This window comes from Balaenoptera musculus, chromosome 1, assembly GCF_009873245.2.
Source record: "Balaenoptera musculus isolate JJ_BM4_2016_0621 chromosome 1, mBalMus1.pri.v3, whole genome shotgun sequence".
Taxonomy (NCBI): domain Eukaryota; kingdom Metazoa; phylum Chordata; class Mammalia; order Artiodactyla; family Balaenopteridae; genus Balaenoptera; species Balaenoptera musculus.
The window spans coordinates 179,762,962-179,788,448 of record NC_045785.1 but is presented as its reverse complement, the minus strand read 5'-3'; the positions used below and the strand labels follow the sequence as shown (position 1 = coordinate 179,788,448).

The following is a 25,487-nucleotide window of genomic DNA, read 5'->3' as shown; positions in this document are numbered from 1 at the left end:
AGAGGGCTCACGTGTCCGGAGTGAGCGAGTCCCATAGAGGAGTTGGGGTGTGACTGCATTTCTGCAGTTGATCTTGTCTGCTTGACCTTATATTAACTGTTATCAATACTGAGTCTTCCAGTTTACAAAAAAAATTAGACATCTCATTGCATATTTATTATGTTTATATGTTTAATAGACTGTGTGGAGGAGACATAAAGCCAGGAAATATATACGTGAAGTGAAAGCTGCCTGCAAGATTCAAGCCTGGTACAGGTGTTGGAAAGCACGTAAAGAGTATCTGGCTGTGTTAAGAGCTGTTAGAATCATTCAGGGTTGCTTCTGTACCAAACTGCAGAGAAGACGGTAAATGTGTCAGCTGCGTGGGCAAGAGTGTGTGTGGGGTGTGTGTGTGTGTGTGTGTGTGTGTGTGTGTTTGTAAAGTTCTGATTGCTAGAACCTAAGTATGAATTATCCTTTTCTACTTTTTTTTATTCTCTCATTGCCTTTCTTATATTTTCTTTCTCCTCTAGTATTTATAGGGGGCGGGCAATGAATGCTTACTAAATGAGTTAATTTGAAAGTGCTTTCCAATAATCACTTTTCAGGTTTTTGAACATGAGAGCATCAACAATCATCATTCAGAGAAAATGGAGAGCAGTACTTTCTGGAAGAACAGCTCATGAGCAATTCTTAATGACAAAAGTAGGTGTTAAAAAAACAGTTCATATGTAAAGAACTACTTTAAAAAACAGAAAAGAAAAAATGATTTAAAGATCTAACTATACATTTACTTTAAAGACATCATTGCAGTCAATTAAAAATTATATTCACTCATAAAAATGCTATTTGTATTTTTGTTTGTGTATCTGTTTTTATAACATAGTCTCAAACCCAAGTTTCAACTGACTTATTTGAAGAAAATCATAATAGATGTAGCATATCCTGTCTGTATGAGTCAACACACACTCTTTAAGCCACATTTGGTAATCTATTTAAAATATTTAACATTGGTTCTAGAACAATGGTGGTACCTATGGTCTTTTATTAAAGAAGTCAAAATTAAAATTTTACTTGTAAATTTTGATGTTCATATTCACTATGTATGATTATATACCCACTATTATTATTACACCTTCTATTATATATTTACTAACTAATCGGATCCTCATGATAACTCTGTGAGGTAGCTATTATCAGCATTCCCATTTTACGGATGAGTAAACTGAGGCCTGGAGAGGTTAAAGAGATTTGCTCAAGGTCACTCAGCTAGTAGGTGGGGGTCTATGTTGTAAAACAAACCTAGTTTTCATTTCAATCCAGATACTTTATGTGTCTTGGAATTTGATTGTCAGGATGTTCTAGAATTGAGGAATCTAAGATGTGCTGGGAGTACACTGGTTCTCAAAGCAGCAGACAGCTTCCATCACAGCTGCTTATAATGCCCATTCTGTTCTCTAGAGTGTAGCTAGCTTTTGTATTAAATGCATTTGTCCTGTAGTAATACTAGTCCTTTGCTCATTCACAATGAAAAGTATCAAGAGGAAGGTAGGGAAAAAGCACCAGGTTATCTATGGTCCCTGGTTTGCACCTTCATAAAAACTTCATTTTCAGCTGTAGCCCTCTGTGGGTTTCGAAATCTGTGAAATATGACATTCTTAAACTAAAAATGTAAAAAAAAAAAAGATCATAATTATACCATCTTATTTTTCATTGAGAAATTCCAGAACCTCCAGTGGGTTGAATTATTATTTCTACCTATTAATGTCACTTGCAAATTTTTCCTTATAGAGACATCAAGCTGCTTGTTTGATCCAAGCAAATTTCAGAGCATATAAAGGAAGGCAGGTCTTTCTCCAGCAGAAATCAGCTGCTTTGACCATACAAAGATACATACGAGCCAGGAAGGCTGGGAAGTGTGAAAGGATAAAATATGTTGAATTAAAAAAATCTACAGTTGTTCTACAAGCACTGGTGCGTGGTTGGTTAGTAAGAAAAAGGGTAAGTATTTTTAAGTAGGATATCTCAGTCTTATGAAGTGGAAATACCTGATGTTAAATTGTGTTAAGAAATTTGAGATTTTGGAGGATAATTTCAGAACTGATATGGCCATTAACTAGAATTTATTCAGCTTCTGAAGAGCCCCATGTAACAGGATCACTGGTTGCCACAGATTTTTGTTCTATGATCCTATTTCCCATAGATGCTCACCAAAAATGCAAAATAACTTTTCTCGTGTAATAAATCTTAACAGAGGAACTGAAGTATGAGGAGGACTCCACACGTGAAGGAGGTTGTTGGTTCTTTTTTTAAGTTTTTAACATCTTTATTGGAGTATAATTGCTCTACAATGGTGTGTTAGTTTCTGCTGTATAACAAAGTGAATCAGCTATACATATACATATATCCCCATCTCCCCTCCCTCTTGCGTCTCCCTCCCACCCTCCCTATCCCACCCCTCTAGGTGGTCACAAAGCACCGAGCTAACCTCCCTGTGCTATGCGGTTGCTTCCCACTAGCTATCTATTTTACGTTTGGTAGTGTATATATGTCCATGCCACTCTCTCACTTCGTCCCAGCTTCCCCTTCCTCCTCCCCACACGTGAAGGAGGTTGTTATTCAAGTCACCTTTTGCTACCACCAAGCAACTCTCTCAGGGGTTGTAGGACCATTCCGTTGATAACTTCCACACCTTCAGCAGGAGAGAATCCTCCCTAGGGAATTCTTGGCGTTCTGGGCATCCAGTACGTGAAGCAGTGGTAAACAGAAAATAATTAAATTAAAGGAGAAACCTTTTGTGTTTTGTTCGCTGAGTATAAATTGAAACTCTGAAGGCCAAAGGCCCCTCCCTGGAGGGAGCTTCTGCTTCAAAAGTCTTGTGCTGGATGTGGCGAGACTGCTACTGGAGAAGTCGGATGAAATGTTTGTCCGATTTAACATCACCATCTTCAGCGGTTCTGCTTGGAGCACTCTAACCCTTTCTCAGTTTACTGTTCCTAGACTTCTCCCATTATAATTAGTACCTTCAAAGCCTTATCTAGCTGCCCTTGGGTAGTCTAGTTAAATTCTTGAGTGAAGTGCCCAAATATAATTGTGCTTTCTATACCCTCAGTTAGGGGTTACACCATGGAAAGTATTGTATAGTAAAGGAGTATAATTACTTCAGGTTACAATGTAGATAATTTTAATAGTTACAAGTTAGTTTACTGTTGCTAATTTATATAATTTGGTATTGAGGATATACAAAAATAAACATTGGTTGATTGTCTTAAGAGTCAACTATTTGGTTGTTAATCTTTTTTTCTCCTTTAGATTTTAGAACAGAGAGCCAAAATTAGGCTTCTTCACTTCACAGCAGCTGCCTTTTATCACCTGTCTGCTCTTAGAATTCAAAGAGCGTACAGACTTCACAGGGCTCTGAAGAATGCTAATAATAAACAGGTTAACTCAGCCATCTGTATTCAGGTTAGCTTTTCCTTCCCAGTAAAACTATGACATAATTTTTGTTTGAAACTTTTTAATATTTCATAAACAATTTCCAAATACCCCTGCTAAAGTTATATAGTATTTAGCTTTTGCCACGTGGCCGTTAGGGTGGTTGGCTGGCTTAGAGGTGAGTTGCGTTTTATGGCGCAGGACTAAGGCTGCAGGTTATCCTGTGGTGCACGGTACCCATTTACCCCTCATGTAGCGGCACCCAGGGCACCTGTCTCTCTCTCGACCTCCTTGCCAACCCGTGACATTACAAGACTTTGTGATTTTGTCATTTTGATGAATGGCAAATTATATCTCATATTTGGTTTGGATTTCCTATGATTGCTAGCAATTCTAAAAAATCTTTCCTCTGTGTTGGTTATTCAAATTCTTATCTGTGTATGGTATGCTTTTAAAATTTTTTTTTTTCCACATAGTTTGCTCATTTTTCTGTTGAGTGTTTTATTTTTCTTAATGATTATAGGAGTTCTTTATGTATTCTGGATAAGAATCCTGTTTGTACAGTATATGTTAATATACTTACATATAAAATATTGAGTAAAAAAACAAATTGAAGAATAATATACAGCTTGACAAGATTTATATCAATTATGAAATGAGGCATATGTTGTGCGGGGTTAAATTCTCACTCACACACACACACACTCACACACACACACACACTCACACACACTCACACAGACACACAGACTCACACACACAACTCACATCCACACCCACTCACCCACACTCACACACACTCACACTCACACACACACTCACACCCACTGTGGCCTGGAATTTTCTGCAGCAACTAGAGTGGAAATGTAATGCCACTGGGGAGGGTTGAAAGATATTTCAATAAATGTTCTATTTATTCCATTAAGAAACCTGAAGTTTCAAAAAAAAAACAAAAAAAGAAACCTGAAGTAAAAAAACTATTCATATGTTTTAAACAGAGATGGTTTCGAGCAAGATTACAGCATAAGAGGTTTCTTCAGAAACATAGCTTCATAAAAATTCAGGATGAAGCTCAAGAACATATGAGCCAGCAAAATAGGGCTGCATCAGTAATACAGAAAGCCGTATGCCGTTTTCTCCTCCGTAAAAAGCAGGAAAAATTTAATGATAGAATCACTAAAATTCAGGTAACTGAAAATATTATGATTTTAGTTCAAGACTTTGGTTTGCAATTCATCTACACGATATATAACATTTTATTGAATTTTATTTTTATTTATTTATTTTATTTCTTGGCTGCACCTCGCAGCTTGCGGGATCTTAGTTCCCCAACCAGGGATTGAACCTGGGCCACAGCAGTGAAAGTGCCGAGTCCTAACCACTGGACCGCCAGGGAATCCCCAATATCTAACATTTTAAAAAACACAGTCATGCTAATTTTAAAAAGCTGAGATTGGCCAATAGAATAATTCATATACACTATGCTACCATAATTTCATTGTTAAGCCCTTTATTTTCACATTCCATAGAAGAAGTTGATGATTGAAAGATGCAAAAGTATTTTTGCCTTTTGAATAGATTTAGCCGTCTTTGGCCAGCGAATGATGCTTTAACTTATATACAGGAATATTATATGTATTTCTTCCCAGAAAAACTGCTTTTCCTATTTATTAGAACCTGAACTGAAGTTGTAGTTGCAAAGATCACATCGTATAATTTTACTGAAAATATTTACTTTGTGGAAGTAGATGTAGATGTTAAGTCCACAACATCAGAGGTTGTAATCTTAAAGTTACTGGTTTGTCTCTTTAAGGCGTTATGGAGAGGATATTCTTGGAGGAAGAAAAATGATTGTACAAAAATTAAAGCCATTCGACAGAGACTTCAGTGTGTTAACAGGGAGATTCGAGAAGAAAACAAGCTCTACCACAGAACCGCACTTGCCCTGCACTATCTCCTGACATACAAGTACCTTTCCGCTATTCTTGAGGCTCTAAAGCACCTGGGTTAGTTTGTTTTAACAATATCTTGTATAAGGTTAGAAATGCGTTTTTACCCTTGAGTCGTACAAAGAATATAATAATATGATACTGATTTTGTTGCTGTGAATGTATCTCTTTTTTTTTTTTCCCCTTTCAGAGGTAGTTACTAGATTGTCTTCACTTTGCTGTGAGAATATGGCCCAGAGTGGAGCAATTTCTAAAATATTCGTCTTGATCCGAAGCTGTAACCGTAGTGTCCCTTGTATGGAGGTCATCGGATACGCTGTGCAGGTCTTGCTTAACGTCGCCAAGGTAGTTTCCGTCTTGATAACGAAGAGTTCCTTGGTCAAGAAACCTCCCCCAGCAAGTTAGGTTGATGCTTGCTCATCACTAGAACTCAGATCTCCGAGTTAAAGGTCATTTACTATGTGCCATAGTCTTCGGGCGGGGGGAATGGTTCCTCTGTTAACATAACTGTACATAGAAACTGTAATTTTTTATGATTTATTTCTCCTGTTTTTATAACAGTAATAACAGCAAGTTAGTTAAGGACTTGCTAACTATGTGCTAGTGCTTTCCATGCATCATTTAATTTAGTCCTCCCATTCATCCTCTAAGGCGGTTCATACGGTATTATCTTCCCATTTTGTAGTGGAGGGATAATCTTTACAGGAGGTAAGGTCCTCGCCCGAGGACCAGCGTGTGGTCAGTGGTGGAGGGCTCACGTCCGTCTCCCTCCAGAGCTGACAGCCTGTACACTGCGCTGTATCAGAACAGCAGAACCTCTTCTAATCACGTCTGGCTTCCTTTTTGGTTGGTGTTTCTAAAATACTGGGTTGGCCAAAATGTGCCTTCGGTTTTTAAGTAAAAATAAAAGACACATTTTTCATTTTCACCAAGAACTTTATTGAACAACGTAGTCACCCTTTTGTTCCACGACCTTTTGCCATTTTTCAGGCAACTTCATTATTCCATCTTCCCAAAACTTTTTATCTTTTTGAGCAAAGGACTGTTCCAGGTGCCTTTTACAGTCTTCCAGGGAATTGAAATTTTTTCCATTAAGAGAATTTTGTAAAGACCGAAATAAATGGGAATCCGAAGGTGCAATGTCTGGTGAACACGGCGGATGAAACAGAACTTCCCAGCCAAGCTGTAATAGTTTTTGCCTGGTCATCAAAGAAACATGCGGTCTTGCGTTATCTTCACGGAAGATTATGTGTTTTCTGTTGACTAATTCTAGATGCTTTTCGTTGAGTGCTGCTTTCAGTTGGTCTAATTGGGAGCTGTATTTGCTGGAATTAGTCATTTGGTTTTCCGAAAGGAGCTCATAATAGAGGACTCCCTTCCAATCCCACCATATACACAACATCACCTTCTTTGGATGAAGACTGGCCTTTGGTGTGTGGTTGGTGGTGGTTCATGTCACTTGCCCCACGATCTCTTCCATTCCACACTATTGTACAGTATTCGCTTTTCATCACCCGTCACAATTTGTTTTAAAAACAGAACGTTTTCATTACATTTAAGTAGAGAATCGCATGCAGAAATAGGGTCAAGAAGGTTTTCTTCACTTAACTTATGTGGACCTAAACATCAAAGCAATTCACATAACCAAGCTGGTGCAAATGATTTTCAGCACTGCATTTGGATATTTTGAGTATGTCGGCTATCTCCCACGTGGTATAACACTGATTGTTCTCAATTAATGTCTCGATTTGATCGCTATCAACTTCAACTGGTCTACCCCACTGTGGAGCATCGTCCAGCAAGAAATCTCCAGCACGAAACTTCGCAAACCACTTTTGACACGTTTGATCAGTCAGAGCACCTTCTCCATGCACTGCACAAATCTTTTTTTGCATTTCGGTTACATTTTTACCTTTCTTGAAATAATAAAGCAGAATATGCTGAAAATGTTGTTTTTTTTCTTCCATCTTCAATATTAAAATAACTACACAAAAATTCATCAATTTTGATTAGTCTTTTTTTAAATGCACACTGATATGACAGCTGCCATATACAATCTAACAAAATTGTTTTGAATGAAGTTAAAGACAACTAATGCTACTAGATCCATCTTACGGAAAAAACCAAACGAACCTTTTGGCCAACCCAGTATCTGTGTTTATTATAATTTGTAACTTGGTTCTGTTCTCTTCCAGTATGAGAAAACGACTTCAGCAGTTTATGATGTAGAAAACTGTGTAGATACACTGCTGGAGCTTCTGCAAATGTACCAAGAAAAGCCCGGTGACAAAGTTGCAGACAAGAGTAGAAGCATTTTCACAAAAACTTGTTGTTTGTTAGCTGTTTTACTGAAGAGGACAAATCGAGCTTCTGTAAGTATTCATCAGTTTTTTTCCTTTGAGGTTATTTTTACATGTTCTTAAGCCCAAGACTTTTAAGCAGTTATCACAACTGAAATAGGGCTTTGCGTGTGTTCACACCTGCTTTTTGTGCTGATATGAATTGTTTCTTATGTGTCAGAGAAGCTGAATTCTAGAAGTAGAATTTATCACAGCCCTAGGAGTAACCAGCTCCCATGTACTTGAGAGAAGCAACAGCTGTCCCAGCAAGGTAGAAATCCAGATGTGTACAACTCCTCATCCTCCTGCTGTGACATAAAGACGTGACAAGCGTTTCTCTGGTGAGGCCTCTGAGTATCCTCTCCAGGAGTTACAGTCAGCAGGGGTGACTGCAGGCCATGATGGGACTGTGGCCTTTATCCTGAGAACAGTGGGAAACCACTGAAGGATTTTAAACAAGGAGATATGTTCCAGTTTAAGTTTTAACATCACTTTGGCTGCTGGTTGAAGAATGGATTTGGGAGAGCGTGTGGGTATAGGGAGACCATTAAGGAAAGAGGCAAGTGTAGACACGCAGTGGTCTGGGCAAGAGACTGTACTTGACCTGGGGTCACATCAGGCAGAGGTAAGCGGGTAACTCTGGAAACTTTAAGAAGGTAAAATTCACAGGACTTGGTAACCATATGTAATAGGTATATTGACTTTAATGTTTGCTTTTTTATTTAGTGTGGAGTTAAGTGTACAATTTTTGAATATTGGCCTTCTTCATAATTGTCTTATAAATTCATAATTTAAACCAATCTAACTGCTGAACTTGGAGAGCTCGGCTTTTTATTGTTAAAAGCTCGTAATTTACTGCATAGTGCTTGTATACTGTGATTGATTTTGCTAGCATAGAAGGGATACAGAATTCTTATTAGTTTAATAAATGCACATTTTCTTTTGTAGGATGTTCGAAGTAGGTCCAAAGTTGTTGATCGTATTTATAGTCTCTACAAACTTACAGCTCATAAACATAAAGTGAATACTGAAAGAATCCTTTGTAAACAAAAGCAGAAATCTTCTATGAGCATTTCCTTTATTCCAGAAACACCTGTAAGAACCAGAATGGTTTCAAGGTGAGCAGTAAATGTACCCTATAGTTTTGTGTCACCATTCATTCATTCGTTCATTCATCCACTTAGCAAACATTTATTGAGCACCTACTATGAGCAAGAGACTGTGCTTGACAATGGAGAAACAGCATGTGAACAAGAAGAAAATCTTTGGTAAATCGAAAGGAGACGATCTCAGCAGTTAATGAAGTAATAACACTGCAGCTATGAGTATTTAGTAGTTATTGGGTAAATTCCTGGTATTAACAAGGTACGTGCTAAGGCTGATAATTAGCTCTGAATAAGCTTTGCCGTATCATTTTTTCCCCTCCATGTAGGACAAGCTGCACTGTTGGGGAGCTGGCGAAGGTCCCTGGTGGCCAAAACATCAACCTCCAACTCCTTGCATAATCACCCCGATGCCTGAAATTTCTCCTCCTAGAGAAGTTCTTTTTGACCTTGTATTAGTTACCTAGAGCCGCTGTAACAGATTAGCACAAACTTAGTGGCCTTAAACAACAGTGACTTACTCTCTCACAGTTCTTGAAACTGGAAGTTTGAAATGAAGGTGTCGGCAGGGCCTCACCTTGTCTGAGGCTCTAGGGTGGAATCCTTCCCTGGCTCGTCCAGTTTCTGGCGGCTAAGTGTCCTTGGCTTGTTGCTGGATAACTCTGTCCTCTGCCTAAGTCTTCACAGGGCTTCTCGTCCCTCTACCTCCTCTGTGTCTCTCGTGAGGACATTTGTTGTTGCTCTCTGGTTCTGGGCAGAAGAAACAGTCTAGAGATATAAATTAGGGAAATGCTCTAGAGATATAAGTTAGATGCAGGAATCATTAGAACCCCTCCCTCTCTCTCCCTCTCTCTCCTTCCTTTCTATGACTGGACAATTGTCTACTAGGTATAAATCCTGCACCACTGACAATGCACTATTTCTTGACCTGGGTTATATAGCAGTTAGCTTTATAATTACTCATAATTATAAACTGTATAATAGTTGTAAATTGGTTTTGTTCTTGCATGTTTTACAGTATAACATAAAAATAGTCTGCTTAAAATTTATTAATGGGAACTATTTCTACATAATGTTTTTATTTAAGGACTTGGCATATTATAATATGAATTACGTTGTAAAACTATTAACATATGAATGAGTAGATTCTTTTTTTTTTTTTCCTCCCCTTTTGACACTGTCAGGGTTTTTTGAGGTAGAACTCCCAACAGTATAAATGTACCCTTTATTTAGGTATGCAATTTAATGAATTTTGACAAATGTATACAGTTGTAAAACCACTACCACTGAGATAAAATATTTCTATCACAACAAAGTTCCCTTGTGCCCCTTTGCAGTCAGTTCTCTCCCATTAACCCCCGGGTTCTGGAAACTGCTGATGTGAGTTTAGTTTTGCCTTTTCTGCTGTGTCCCATAAATGGAATCATACAGAGGTAGCTCCTTGTGGCGGGACTCTTTTATTTAGCGTAATGCTCTTGAGGTTCATCCATCTCGATGCATGGCTTAGATTGCACCTCTTTCTTCACAGAGTGCTGTTCCACAGTAGGGGTATATACACCCACTCTGTCTGACCACCCCCCAGTTAATAGCTGTTCGGAATTTTCACTGGAAAGAACAGGAAGGTGGAAATGCATATAGGGGTAGGGATTCATGTGAGGAAGGTGGATGTGCTGCTGTTTCCTCAGTGAAGAAGGAGATGATAAACATTAGCTCAGAAGCAGATGGGGGAGGGTGTGGAGGGGACATTTGGAAAGAAGGAAACAGTCATCTTGGGGAAAGAGAAAGGAAGCAATTTCTAGGTAATTTCAATCATTGGCATAAAATCAGCCAGCCCGGTTGTCCAGGTTTTCTTTAGCAACGTCCAGCTGTGCAGGAATGGAGAAGGCCGATGCCTGGATTCAACCTGGAATCCACATAGAACTTTCCAGTTGAATTCAATAGGGAAGAGCAGCAATAGCGTAAACGGCGTTTGCGACGGAGATGATACTGAGGGACCCGAGCTAGACGGGAGGGAAAGGAGACCAGCATTGTGCTGGGTGACAGGCACGTGCTGAGGTCCCCTGAAGCGGGCACCGCAGTGGGAGGAAGCTGTGAGCCGTGCACGTATCAAGTCAAAGGGCGTGGATGAATCCCAAGTGGCGGTTCGGGCTGGAAGGCTCAGACTGAGCAGTCGGTGGCCGGGCACTTTCTGAGGGCGACAGAGGCTAATCTTGTGATTGTGTGACGGGGAGGTGTGCTGAGTGGACCCAAAGGAAAGGGGGCAGAAACGGAGAGGTGAGGAGTCGGCTCTTTAGCTACAAGGCTGCTGAAGTTCTGAGATGGGGCAGGAGTTGAGGGAAGACCAGGAACCAGGTTTACAGACAAAACCCTAGGGTTTGGTAGCTGAATAGCCTGAGCTTCAAAGGAGCCAGGATCACCCTTCAGGGAAGATGGAGAGAAATAGTCTAAAGTCGTAAACGGCGATGACATGAAGCCTCCCACCCGTGTGAGGGCCTGTGAGGGAGGTGATGCGTCCAGGAGGGACCACATTTCACTTAAGACAAAGCGATGCACGTGAGTCTTCTAAGAGAGGAACTGGATTAATGCAAGGTTTTTATTCTTCTCACAGACTTAAACCGGATTGGGTGTTGAGAAGAGATAACTTGGAAGAAATGATGAATCCTCTGAAAGCTATTCAAATGGTGATGGACACACTTGGCATTCCTTATTAGCAAAGGCAAACGCCTCAGTATGTACAGGAAAAGAAATAGGAAAGCTGATCACGCGTGTGGAAAGTGCTTTTGGCTTTCTTTGTACAACTTTTAAAATCTGACTTTGTGTTAAAGTTAAAAAGAGATATGTAACAAATAAACTTTTTATATTCTTTGTTTCTTTTATTTAATAGCTTTATGCAGAAAACAAACTAATATCATGGCATGATTCCAACACTGTTATCTATGTCTGTCGTCTTAAAATATTATATTAGTTTGAATATAATCATATTCCTAAAGGGAAAAGATTAGCTTATTATTCCTGTTTTATAGGTAAATTGAGGCATTTATCTAAAATAAATGTTGAAAATTTAAGATTCTGCCAACTCACGTAGAAGTGGGGATAAAATAATCCCACAAATGCCATAGACAACACCCCTGTTTCCTGACTGACGGGACCATCAAGATGGGCAAATGAGCCCCTCTGGGGAAATTAGACAAATTCAGCTTACCCCTTCATATATTAAAAACTCTTGACTTTGAACTGAGTGGAGCTGTAATTTGACCTGGGAAGAGCAAGGTATTGCTTGTAGTAGAAACTCATTGTGTAGTCACTGAGCACAGACCTGAAGATGATTCAAGTGTTGAAACATGACTTGTTATTTTCAGTAGCTTTGGGTCACTGTTACCAATACTGAACCAGTGTGATTCCAGAGCCACAGAAGGCTAATTCCAGTGGCTGTTTGCAATCTGATCGGGTCCCAAAGACTGTCTAGCTGTGGGGGCCAGGACAGTTTTTAAGTGTTTGAAATAAATCAGTAGTAGCTAGAAATGGAGAGACCATTTAACTACTTAACTTTATTATTTTGTTGGAATGAGGATTAAACCTAGTCAGAGACTGTTGAGATTTGGTTAGAATAAAGACCATATTGACATATTAAAGAATATATTGAAAGTAACTAGAAATTTTTAGAATTTTTTTTTTTCTTCCAATGAAGTGTTTGGAGTTTGGAGAACTGTTGTTACTTTGAATTTGCCAAATACTATAGTTTTTGTTGACTCTCCTAAATTTTTCTCTTTCATTTAACAGAATTTTAGTGTAAGCAATTTATTTACTTGGTAAATTATACCACTAGGATATAATCAACCAACATAAAATGTTATTGGTATTAATTTCCCCTAAGATGGTTATAACCAATTAGTATTTGCACAAGAAATATTTCTATGAAGTTATACATGAAAGGTGATTTCCAGATGTTCAAAGTTTTTCTATTGTTGGAACTCAGACTAAAAATTTTTAAATTTTACATAATATTCTATTTTCATGTGAAGGATAGTCCTCTTAAATGTATGTGATAAATCCATATCAGGATTCTAAGGCTTCCTGAAGGCTGGAAGGCTTGTGTGTGTGTGGGTGTGTGTGTGTGTGTGTGTGGTTGGAAGGAATGGTTGAGAGGTAATTAAGCCTTTTTCTTTAGAAGTTGCTGTTTCCTACAGAGAGATTACATTGTATTAAAGAAGGAATATAAATATGTTAACTCCAATCTAGTACTGTGTTAGGTGAGTTTATTACTGGTGAAATTAGGTGAATTTTAAATTCACCTTCTTGTCTGTAATTAACCCAGATTTCCAGTAGATGTCATTATAACCATAGAGTGTCATTTTTAATTTAGTGGGTTTTTTTGGTTGTTTTGTTTTGGTTTTGGTTTTGGTTTTTTTGGCCATGTTGCAAGGCATGTGGGATCTTAGTTCAGTTCCCAATCAGGGATCGAACCTGTGCCCCCTGCAGTAGAAGCGCAGAGTCTTAACCACTGGACCACCAGGAAAGTCCCTAATTTAGTTTTAAATGTGTACATATATAAAGTTACACAGTTATGATTTTCGCAAAAAAAAAAAAAAAAATCCATACTTTTACAACCTTGGAAATTTTTATCTATCCCTAATATAGCTTGTTACCCATACCATATTTTGGCTTAATGCTGCTTGAGAGGAAGAAATTCACATTGTGCAATCTGTTATGCAAAATTGTTGAATTTTTCTCAATAGGTGATTTTTTTCCAGGTTTATTATGTTTATAACTTCTAATTTTTCATTGTAGCAATGAAAGCCTAATACATTTAAAAATCTTTGCGAATTAAGAAAATACTGTCTTTTGGATTACTTTTTGCTAGTAGCTAAGCTTGCTAACAGGCTTGCTTTTAATTTTAATATTGTTTAACTGCCACTGTTTCTTGGTATAAAGAAAGAGTGATAAACTATTGTAGTTCTGCTTTCAACAAAGGAAGAATTCCAATGAAAATACTTTGCTTATAACCTCTTCACAGGAGGTAAGAGTAATGCAGATGAATATATACAATTTACATTTGAGGGCATGTGTATTTGTGGGTGTGTGTAAAAATTTCCAACCTATGTAAAGGAAGAAGAAAATAGTCCCAAAACCTGCTTATTTCAATAAATGCTTATGGAGGGCTACATAAAGTAGTGCTTCTGCATCTTGCATAAATTATGGACCCTTTTTTTCTCCAATTTTACAGAAGCCTTTTCAGAAACCAGTCTTAGAGAGTAGAGTTTTATTCTATGAATAATATTGCATTATTACTGCAGATAACTATTGTATTTGGAATAGTGATGGTTTATTTTGAATTATCTAAATGAGACCAAAATGAAACTTGATCTAAACTTTGCCCTCGCTTTGCCAAAGCATCATTAATTTTCATACCTGCTGAACATTGTTGGAGTATTTGGAACAGATTCTTCCTCTTATCAATAATTTTGATTGATCTTTTCTGTGGTACATTCAAAGAATAGTCCAGTAACATTTATATTCACCTTAACAGTGTTATCAAAGACGTAAAGCTACTCAGTGTCTTCCTTCTGTTACTTTCTCTCTGAGGCTATCTGGGTTCCATGGCCACTTTCCTACAAGACCATTCAATTCCGTGTATGTTCCTATCTGCTCTAAAATAAGTGCTGACCTACTAGGACAGGCAGCAGTGATCTGCTTCCCTCACACCCAGGCAGCTTTCGAGTGAAAATCCATCCTGATTTGTAGCCTCGCTCTCAGCGTGCAGGTGTTTGCTCTTCAGCAACCTCCGTGAGTGTGTCTGGACCACATTCTTCTGACTATTTGTATATCACATAATTTTGTCTTGTATCCTAGACATGTTGAATGTTATATTGTGGAGACTCTGGATTCTCATCTAGTCCTCCAAAAAAATTTTTTTTAACAACTTGGTTGGCTCAAGCTGAACACTGATTTTGGGGTGGCAGCTCAAATCTTATTTCAATTATTTTTTATTCTTATCTGAGTTACTTTGAATTTGCCCAATACATAGATATTCAAGAGTCATTTGGAGATTTATGTAGAATTTACACACAAAATTTGGGGCCCTCTTTTTGCTCTCACTAGTCTGATCTACCCGTCCGCCTCCTTTCTCAGTGGATGTGACTGCCCCACACCCGCTTCACTGGTACCTCTGGCTAGAATGCTGTGGGCTTTTTCTTTTCGTCCAAGGTTTAACTCCATTGCAAAAGTGTTGATTGCAGACCTCTCTCAGGCAGTAACCTGTAAAAATGGGTTGCTGCCTGAGAGAACTAGCTCCGTTACCTTCTTTCAGCTGAATCCTCCCATCCACCATCTGCTATTTTCCATTCTGCTGTGCATCCATGTATTTGGTTTTCTGGTTTGGGTTGGGGGTTAGTTTGGCTTTTGTTCAGAGTTTATAGTTGTTATCTCTTAGAATTTTACTTGTGCATATTCAAAGCAGAAGTTGAAGAGGTGGTTTATCATCTGTTTCGTTCTCCTTCAAAAAAATACAATTTTACTTTTAAAAAATTAATTGAGGACATTAAATATGAAAACTCAGATACAATGCAAGGTTGTGAATGATGTCATCTTCTCCACAGAGTTTATTGTGCTCCCAGCTGACAACTAGGCGAGAAACACCGGCTGCCTCACGTCACCTTTATCCAATTTAGGTTGAGATGGTTTCGAGATGGATTTCGGTCCCTAGGCAGGCTAGTCTATGTCTACTTCTCACATACTCTTATTTTTTAAGGCCCTAGAGTTTCCTTTTCTCTTACAGACTCTGAAAACCACTGTTCGGTTTTCTAAACCCCAGGGTCTGTTGATAGCTCTGCTCATCTTCTGAGTCTTCTTAACGTTACTCTGAAATCATGGATTGCTGTGAGAGGAAAAGTGCCTCCTAAATGCTGAGATAAGATCTCTGCACTTTCTTTCTCTTAAATCCTGGCCCTGAGATTCTTGTGTCTTAGTCACGCACTACTGGTTTCCAACAGCTTTTACAAATATTTTCGAAGTATTCATTATTTATAGTTGCTATCAACAAGAGGGTTGAGCCAGAACAACCCAATCCACTTTTGATGGAAGAACTCCCATTCTTCTGATTTTTAAAAATGTATGTTGAAGATGATGTGATGAATTGTCATGATGTCAGCAACTTAGTTTAACTTGGTTCAGCGAAAGTAAAGAAAGGTAAGTATATACATGAATTTATATAGCTGGACAAACTGATAAAGCAGATATGGTAAAATGTTAAGAACTGTTGAATTTAGATGTTTCAACAGTTGTTGAGTAAAACTGTTTAATCAAATATTCTGTGTGTATACTTGTCGTAAAATAAAAGCTGACGGGGAAATGTGTGATGGGCGTTTAAAACAGGCTTTCCCATCTTGCTCTCCTTTAGAACTCAACATGGATAAATGCATGAATACATTATGGAAACTGGACATTTGTCCCATTCAAATGCAAAAGCACACAGTTTATTTTCTTAACAGACAGAAGGGAAAAAGCATGACTGTACATCATCCTAATTCAAGCTCAATGTTCACATCAGGAATGTTTTGTCAGCGAAACATGTCTTTTGTGGTGATACAATATAAAATCCACGTCAAAACGTATTTGCCATCGATTCAATATAATAATCAGAAATCTGAGCTTGGTCCAAAGTGAAGCTTGGCCTCTCTTGCCCCAGGCCCTCCAGGAGGTGAAGGTGTGGGTAAGGGCCCGGCCAGCTTCCTCTCTGTCGCCCCAGAACTCTTCCCACACTCTGCTCCCTCCAACTCAACAGCCAGGACTTTGGCCCCTCTGGGAAACATAGAAGAAGAAAAGGTGGAGTGATACACTTGTGGATAATTACTTAAACAACCTTTTGGGACCTGTTTTTGTTTTGCATTTCAGTCTTGCTGACTCTTTTTTTTATGGCTGAGTAATATTCCATTGTATATATGTGCCACATCTTCTTTATCCATTCATCTGTCGACGGACATTTAGGTTGCTTCCATGACCTGGCTATTGTAAATAGTGCTGCTGTGAACATTGGGGTGCATGTGTCTTTTCAAAATATGGTTTTCTCTGGGTATATGCCCAGGAGTGGAATTGCTGAATCATATGGTTGTTCTATTTTTAGTTTTTTAAGGAACCTACTGTTCTCCATAGTGGTTGTACCAATTTACATTCCCACCAACAGTGCAGGAGGGTTCCCTTTTCTTCACACCCTCTCCAGCATTCACTGTTTGTAGATTTTTTGATGATGGCCATTCTGATCGGTGTGAGGTGATACCTCGTTGTTTTGATTTGCATTTCTCTAATAATTAGTAATGTTGAGCATCTTTTCATGTGTTTTTGGCCATTTGTATGTCTTCTTGGAGAAATGTCTATTTAGATCTTCTGCCCATTTTTTGATCGGGATTTTTTTTTTTTTTGATATTGAGCATGCAGCAACATGGATGGACCTAGAGATTGTCATACCCAAGTGAAGTAAGTCAGAGAAAGACAAATATCATAAGATATCACTTATATGTGGAATCTAAAAAAAAAAAAGGTACAAATTAACTTATTTACAAAACAGAAATAGAGTCACAGATGTAGAAAACAAACTTATGGTTATCAGGGGATGAGGGGTGGAGGGATAAATTGGGAGATTTGGATTGACATATACACACTGCTATATACAAAATAATTAACTTATAAGGAGGACTTACTGTATAGCACAGGGGACTCTACTCAATACTCTGTAATGGCCTATATGAGTGGATATATGTATTTGTATAACTGATCACTTTGTACACCTGAAACTAACACAACATTGTGAATCAACTCTACTTCAAAAAAAAATTTTTTTTTAAGTCTCGCTGGTTCTCCTTTTGTTAACTAGAGCCATTGCAGGTGGACCTTTTGGGTAAGTCCTTTAAAGTTGGCTTCATGCCAGTTTCTCCTTTGCCTCTGACTCTTCTTCTCTGCCTGTTTCTCTTTCCCTCCTTAATTTCATTCAGTCGTGAATCAGACACAGTCCATAAAAAGTAAATATCAAGGCCTCCAAATAGCCTCTTCGAAGCCCTCCTGACTAGATATGAGGAACAGGGAATGAAATGCTACCCCCCCTCCCCAAGAAAGGTGGTTGTGACTCAGCACCTGATGCTTACCTATAAAATGCTTCCTCCAGCTTCCAGTCTCACCCCTGTTGTGTTTTCTGACTCCTTCACATCGTGGAGGAGGGTAGTGAGCTGAGCAACCAGCTCTGCCTTGCTGCCCAAGCTCCTTGCTTTGGAATATGTGCCACAAAAGAGTTTGAGAATGAAAGAAATCCTCAGAAACTGAGAGAGGGTATCCAAGTTTAAAATACTGTTTCAAATTGTGCTCTGAATAAAACATTTTTATATGTATTTTGTTATTCTGAAAATTTTAGGTAATAGTTCCATTTCAACATTTCCCCCTCCAAACTGAGGAGAAATAAAACTTCTACCTGCCTCCTTCCTAACCAAGAGATCAACTGTTTTAACAGATAGCAAGTGTGAGTTCCAGGTTCTTATTTTTTTATTCAACCCCACCAATCTTTGAGTTAGTATAAATTCCTTATAAATTTTGATACTGTTTTAATTTTTAAGTTTTTTGATTTTTAAATTCCCAGTGTTTCTTTTTCATTGACTTAAAAATGTTGACCACTATTTCTTTAAATAACTTTATTGAAGCATAATTCACATACCATACAATTAACCCATTTAAAATATACAATTCAGTGTTTTCTGGTATAATCACAGTTGTACAATAATCGCCACAATCAATTTTAGAACATTTATCACCCTTAGCTCTCAACCCTCACCCCCTCCCCCATTCTAGCCCTAAGCACCTACCCATCTACCTTCTGTCTCTATATAGTTTTCTACTCTGGATGTGCCATATAAATGGAACCATATAACATGTAGTCTTCTGTGACTGGCTTTTTTCACTTAGCATAATGTTTCTGAGGTTCATTCACATTATGACAGGTAATAGTACTTCGTTCCTTTTCTATGGCCCAATAATATTCCATTGTTTAGATGTATCTTTTGTTTATTTCTTGTGTATATTAATGAGCATCTTGGTTGTTTCTCCCTTTTGGCTACTATGAATAATTCTGCTAGGAACATTCAGGTACAAGTTTGTGTAGACATATTTTTTCATTTCTCCCAGGTATTTATCTAGGAGTGGATTGCCGAGTCAATGGTAACTCTATGTTTAACCTCTTGAGGAACTGCCAGGTTGTTTTCCAAATAGAGGGCACCATTTTACATTCCCTTCAGCAGTGCCTGTGGGTCCCCATTTGTCCACATCCTTGAGAACGCTTGCTACTATCTGACTTTAGTTATTGCCATCCCAGTCGGTGTGAAGTAGTATCTCATTATGATTTTGATTTCAATTTGCTTAACGATGATGATGTTACACATCTTTCAACGTGTTTATTGGCCATTCATATATCTTCTTCAGAGAAATGTCTATTCAGATCCTATGTTCATTTTTCAATTGGATTATTTCTCTTATTCTTTTGAGTTGTAAGAGTTCTTTATATATTCTAGATACAAGGCCCTTAACAGTTATATGATTTGTAACTATTTTCTCCCATTTTGTTTGCTGTACTTGCATTTTCTTTTTTTTTTCTTTTTTACTTTCTTTGAAGCATGAATGTTTTTAATTTTGATGAAGTCCAATTTATCTATTTTTTCTTTTCTTTCTTGTGCTTTTGATGTCATATCTAAGAATCCATTGCCAAATCCATGGTCATGAAAATTTTAGGCCATATTTTCACCTGTATTGGTAGTCATCTGTTTCATAGATACTTAAAAACAAAACGAAACAAAACAAAAACCATGCCAGCCAAAGATTATTTTAACTAAGACATGCTGTCTACAATAGAAGAACATCCAAAGTGTAATTCTCAAACTTCCTGTTCAGTATTTCCCAAACTATGGTACATCAAAAAATAAAGGAATTGTTGCATGAAATCAGCATCATGACCCAAAGGGTCTTTATACTTTCATCTTCTATTTTCTTGGTCTCTAATAACAGTTCTTGATCACGCTTTTCTGACTATAAAAGCAATATATATTCAAAATGAAAGTGATAAAATATAGGAAATATCAGTAATTTGAAAGTATTCTAATTTCTTAAAACTATTAATCTCAAATCACATAGAATTATTATAGCCAGCATTTTTATTTCCTCTCAGTTTTATCTTCTTTATCCGTTTATTCCTACCTAGACAATTCTATACATGTAATATTGTAACCTAATAATTTTCACTTATAGTTACCTTTTTGTATGTGTATGTCGCCTCTTGACTATTAGAAGTCCCTCAGTAAGATTTGTGTAAATTTCAAAGTCTTCCACTTATTTGTAGAAGGTGATGTATTCAATCCTTTAAGGGGTATTTAGTGTTTGATGGATGGTTAGAGTCACATTAGAGGACTTATAAATACTTACTAATGCTTGCTGCAAACATACGAGGTGATGGTGTTTGTATTTTTATGAAATGATAGTAATACAAAGAGAGGGATTACCCTAACAACTCCATTTCCTCTGAAATAGAGTTGACTCAGAAACCCTCGAAGTTATCTTATAAATTTCAGACAATGAGAAGAGGGTACTAGAATTAAATGCTGAATGTGGGTACGTTTCTGTGTATATTATAGGAGTGGGAGACCCAGGACGGTGATGTGCCCAGGTATAAATGGTCATCCTAATAAATGAAGCATCGGTTTCTCAGCTTAAACATTTAAGAACCTCTGGAAATCCAGAGTTCTAATTAAAACTACGATAAACCATCCTTGAAAGTATAAAGACAATATAGGATTGACTACATAACAAATACTTACAGCTTACCTGTAAGATTACTTTTAAGAGTACATCCAGGGAAGCTGTGCTTGTTTCATTCACACGTAGGATATTGAAATTTCCCTTCCTGACAGAGAGCTCGAAATGATTGTATAGATGTTCTTGCTTTATGTGGCTGTTTACATTCAAATTCAACAACATCGCCTGTCCTTGCATATATTTTTTGGGTTTTTCTCCATTTTAACTGTATGTTATTTTTGTTCATGTTATCTTCAGATATGACACATGCATCTGAAAGAAAAAAATAATAAAATAAAATAAATTATTAATAATATATCTTTCCCTATCCAAGAATGGTGAAATCTCATTTAAGAAAATTTGGAAATAAATTAAATTATAAAAGGACATTAAAAGTTAATATTTATTGAGTTGTGCCAGGCACTGTTCTTAGCATTTTGTATGCATCATCTCTAAACACTTTGCATTACTTCCCTGGGCTACCCAGGAGGAGATGGAGGTTCAGAGAAGTTGAATGAATTTTTCCAAATTCACATAATTTAGTGAGTGTTTTGAGCCAGAATATGGACCCCGTCGGTATGAATTTAGAGCCTGTGCTTTACCTGCCTAAAAACTGGATACCAAATAGGGTTAAATTAAAATGTTCTATTTGGGTCAGTGCTATATACCCCCCTTTCCTAACTCAAGATTCTTTTACATTTACAGTTTCTACAATGTGCACGGTGTGAACACTGCAAATGCATTAACCTCTTTCCATATATTATCATAAAAATAAGTTTATTTCTTCCTGTCAGGTACACAGTATGGAACGTGAACTGGAGAAGACACAATACATCTAAAAACCCATTATCTCTTTGAATATTCACTTAACATATTCTTGAAGATAACTCTTTATCAATGGGACAAAAAATTCTACCAGCTTTTATGTTGCTTGTTTGGAGCTTCTTTTCCACAATGTCATCATCTCTGGTGAGCCCTTGATTTCTGTGGAAAAGCAATGTTACCTTCCCGCATGATCACTGACTCCACTGATTCTTTTTGAAATTAGCCATTTGAAGAGATCGCATTTCCCTGAGTAGATAACTCACTCTGGCACAGCTAAGCAGTGTGTTCTCCACAGCCCATAATCCCTCATCTAGGGATTGTCCAGAGATGCTGAAAAAAGCCCAGGGTTTAATTTAAGGAGCCATCCTAGGAAGTGGCAACCATAAGGAACTTCTTTTTGTACCTAGATTTACCTGTGCCCAGGAGACCCTAAGATACATTGCCAAGTATTTTCCTGATGCCATATGACAGACCAGTCCTTGTACTGCTAAGGAGAGGCTGACCTCTATCTCCCTGACGTTTCTATCTATGGATGTGAGAGGCCACCACAGCATAGGGCTTAAATGTATGGAATTTGGAGCCAGATTGCTGTGTCGGAATCCTAACTCTGCCAGATACTTGCCAAGCAGCTTGAATTAAATACTAAGGCTTTCTGTGTCTCCGTTTCTTTTTTTTTTTTTTTTTTTTAAACATCTTTATTGAAGTATAATTGCCTTACAATGGTGTGTTAGCTTCTGCTTTATAACAAAGTGAATCAGTTATACATATACAATATGTTCCCATTTCTCTTCCCTCTTGCATCTCCCTCCCTCCCACCCTCCCCATCCCACCCTTCTAGGTGGTCACAAAGCACCGAGCTGATCTCCCTGTGCTATGCGGCTGCTTCCCACTAGTTATCTATTTTACATTTGGTAGTGTATATATGTCCATGACACTCTCTTACCCTGTCACATCTCACCCCACCCCCTCCGCATATCCTCAAGTCCATTCTCTAGTAGGTCTGTGTCTTTATTCCCGTCTTGCCACTAGGTTCTTCATGGCTTTTTTTTCCCCCTTAGATTCCGTATATATGTGTTAGCATACTGTATTTGTTTTTCTCTTTCTGACTTACTTCACTCTGTATGACAGACTCTAACTCCATCCACCTCATTACAAATACCTCCATTTCATTTCTTTTTATGGCTGAGTAATATTCCATTGTATATATGTGCCACATCTTCTTTATCCATTCATCTGTCGATGGACATTTAGGTTGCTTCCATGTCCTGGCTATTGTAAATAGAGCTGCAATGAACATTTTGGTACATGACTCTTTTTGAACTATGGTTTTCTCAGGGTATATGCCCAGTAGTGGGATTGCTGGATCGTATGGTAGTTCTATTTGTAGTTTTTTAAGGAACCTCCATACTGTTCTCCATAGTGGCTGTATCAATTTACATTCCCACCAACAGTGCAAGAGGGTTCCCTTTCCTCCACACCCTCTCCAGCATTTATTGTTTCTAGATTTTTTGATGATGGCCATTCTGACCGGTGTGAGATGATATCTCATTGTAGTTTTGATTTGCATTTCTCTAATGATTAATGATGTTGAGCATTCTTTCATGTGTCTGTAGGCCATCTGTATATCTTCTTTGGAGAAATGTCTATTTAGGTCTTCTGCCCATTTTTGGATTGGGTTGTTCGTTTTTTTGTTATTGAGCTGCATGAGCTGCTTGTAAATCTTGGAGATTAATCCTTTGTCAGTTGCTTCATTTGCAAATATTTTCTCCCATTCTGAGGGTTGTCTTTTGGTCTTGTTTATGGTTCCCTTTGCTGTGCAAAAGCTTTTAAGTTTCATTAGGTCCCATTTGTTTATTTGTGTTCTTATTTCCATTTCTCTGGGAGCTGGGTCAAAAAGAATCTTGCTGTGATGTATGTCATAGAGTGTTCTGCCTATGTTTTCCTCTAAGAGTTTGATAGTGTCTGGTCTTACACTTAGGTCTTTAATCCATTTTGAGTTTATTTTTGTGCATGGTGTCAGGAAGTGTTCTAATTTCATACTTTTACATGTATCTGTCCAATTTTCCCAGCACCACTTATTGAAGAGGCTGTCTTTTCTCCACTGTATATGCTTGCCTCCTTTATCAAAGATAAGGTGACCATATGTGCGTGGGTTTATCTCTGGGCTTTCTATCCTGTTCCATTGATCAATATTTCTGTTTTTGTGCCAGTACCAAACTGTCTTGATTACTGTAGCTTTGTAATATAGTCTGAAGTCAGGGAGCCTGATTCCCCCAGCTCCATTTTTCGTTCTCAAGATTGCTTTGGCTATTCGGGGTCTTTTGTGTTTCCATACAAATTGTGAAATTTTTTGTTCTAGTTCTGTGAAAAATGCCAGTGGTAGTTTGATAGCGCTTGCATTGAATCTGTAGATTGCTTTGGGTAGTAGAGTCATTTTCACAATGTTGATTCTTCCAATCCAGGAACATGGTATATCTTTCCATCTATTTGTATCATCTTTAATTTCTTTCATCAGTGTCTTATAATTTTCTGCATACAGGTCTTTTGTCTCCTTAGGTAGGTTTATTCCTAGATATTTTATTCTTTTTGTTGCAATGGTAAACGGGAGTGTTTTCTTAATTTCACTTTCAGATTTTTCGTCATTAGTGTATAGAAATGCAAGAGATTTCTGTGCATTAATTTTGTATCCTGCTACTTTACCAAATTCATTGATTAGCTCTAGGAGTTTTCTGGTAGCATCTTTAGGATTCTCTATGTATAGTATCATGTCATCTGCAAACAGTGACAGCTTTACTTCTTCTTTTCCGATTTGGATTCCTTTTATTTCTTTGTCTTCTCTGATTGCTGTGGCTAACACTTCCAAAACTATGTTGAATAATAGTGGTGAGAGTGGGCAACCTTGTCTTGTTCCTGATCTTAGTGGAAATGGTTTCAGTTTTTCACCATTGAGGACGATGTTGGCTGTGGGTTTGTCATATATGGCCTTTATTATGTTGAGGAAAGTTCCCTCTATGCCTACTTTCTGCAGGGCTTTTATCATAAATGGGTGTTGAATTTTGTCGAAAGCTTTCTCTGCATCTATTGAGATGATCATATGGTTTTTCTCCTTCAATTTGTTAATATGGTGTATCACATTGATTGATTTACGTATATTGAAGAATCCTTGCATTCCTGGGATAAACCCCACTTGATCATGGTGTATGATCCTTTTAATGTGCTGTTGGATTCTGTTTGTGAGTATTTTGTTGAGGATTTTTGCATCTATGTTCATCAGTGATATTGGCCTGTAGTTTTCTTTCCTTGTGACATCTTTGTCTGGTTTTGGTATCAGGGTGATGGTGGCCTCGTAGAATGAGTTTGGGAGTGTTCCTCCCTCTGCAATATTTTGGAAGAGTTTGAGAAGGATAGGTGTTAGCTCTTCTCTAAATGTTTGATAGAATTCACCTGTGAAGCCATCTGGTCCTGGGCTTTTGTTTGTTGGAAGGTTTTTAATCACAGTTTCAATTTCAGTGCTTGTGATTGGTCTGTTCATATTTTCTATTTCTTCCTGGTTCAGTCTCGGCAGTTTGTGCATTTCTAAGAATCTGTCCATTTCTTCCAGGTTGTCCATTTTATTGGCGTAGAGTTGCTTGTAGTAATCTCTCATGATCTTTTGTATTTCTGCAGTGTCAGTGGTTACTTCTCCTTTTTCATTTCTAATTCTATTGATTTGAGTCTTCTCCCTTTTTCTCTTGATGAGTCTGGCTAATGGTTTATCAATTTTGTTTATCTTCTCAAAGAACCAGCTTTTAGTTTTATTGATTTTTGCTATTGTTTCCTTCATTTCTTTTTCATTTATTTCTGACCTGATCTTTATGATTTCTTTCCTTCTGCTAGCTTTGGGGTTTTTTTGTTCTTCTTTCTCTAATTGCTTTAGGTGCAAGGTTAGGTTGTTTATTCGAGATGTTTCCTGTTTCTTGAGGTAGGCTTGTATTGCTATAAACTTCCCTCTTAGCACTGCTTTTGCTGCATCCCATAGGTTTTGGGTCGTCGTATCTCCA

General features: G+C 37.8%; 2 protein-coding genes across 6 annotated transcripts in view; one reads left to right on the top strand and one right to left on the bottom strand.

The window, feature by feature from the left end:
* ASPM (assembly factor for spindle microtubules) overlaps positions 1-13,215 on the top strand; it is a 63,313-nt gene extending 50,098 nt beyond the window's left edge. Inside the window, 10 exon segments of the mRNA XM_036827504.1 lie at positions 179-345; positions 588-684; positions 1,771-1,980; positions 3,292-3,444; positions 4,413-4,601; positions 5,228-5,420; positions 5,554-5,708; positions 7,559-7,735; positions 8,651-8,820; positions 11,414-13,215. Coding sequence (XP_036683399.1) covers positions 179-345; positions 588-684; positions 1,771-1,980; positions 3,292-3,444; positions 4,413-4,601; positions 5,228-5,420; positions 5,554-5,708; positions 7,559-7,735; positions 8,651-8,820; positions 11,414-11,516 — 1,614 coding nt within the window. The 3' untranslated portion in view covers positions 11,517-13,215.
* Positions 13,216-14,262: 1,047 nt separating this feature from the next.
* LOC118906796 (complement factor H-related protein 5-like) overlaps positions 14,263-25,487 on the bottom strand; it is a 46,390-nt gene continuing 35,165 nt past the window's right edge. For 3 of the 5 annotated variants that reach the window (XM_036874461.1, XM_036874487.1, XM_036874496.1), the window contains 2 exons: positions 20,653-20,895; positions 14,263-15,298 (listed from right to left, as the gene is read on the bottom strand). In XM_036874461.1, the coding sequence (XP_036730356.1) occupies positions 20,699-20,895 (197 nt within the window). In that variant the 3' untranslated portion in view covers positions 14,263-15,298; positions 20,653-20,698. Of the gene's footprint in view, positions 15,299-17,284; positions 17,324-19,481; positions 19,610-20,652; positions 20,896-25,487 lie in introns of those variants that run through there. The other 2 variants (XM_036874482.1, XM_036874472.1) reach the window with 2 other exon arrangements.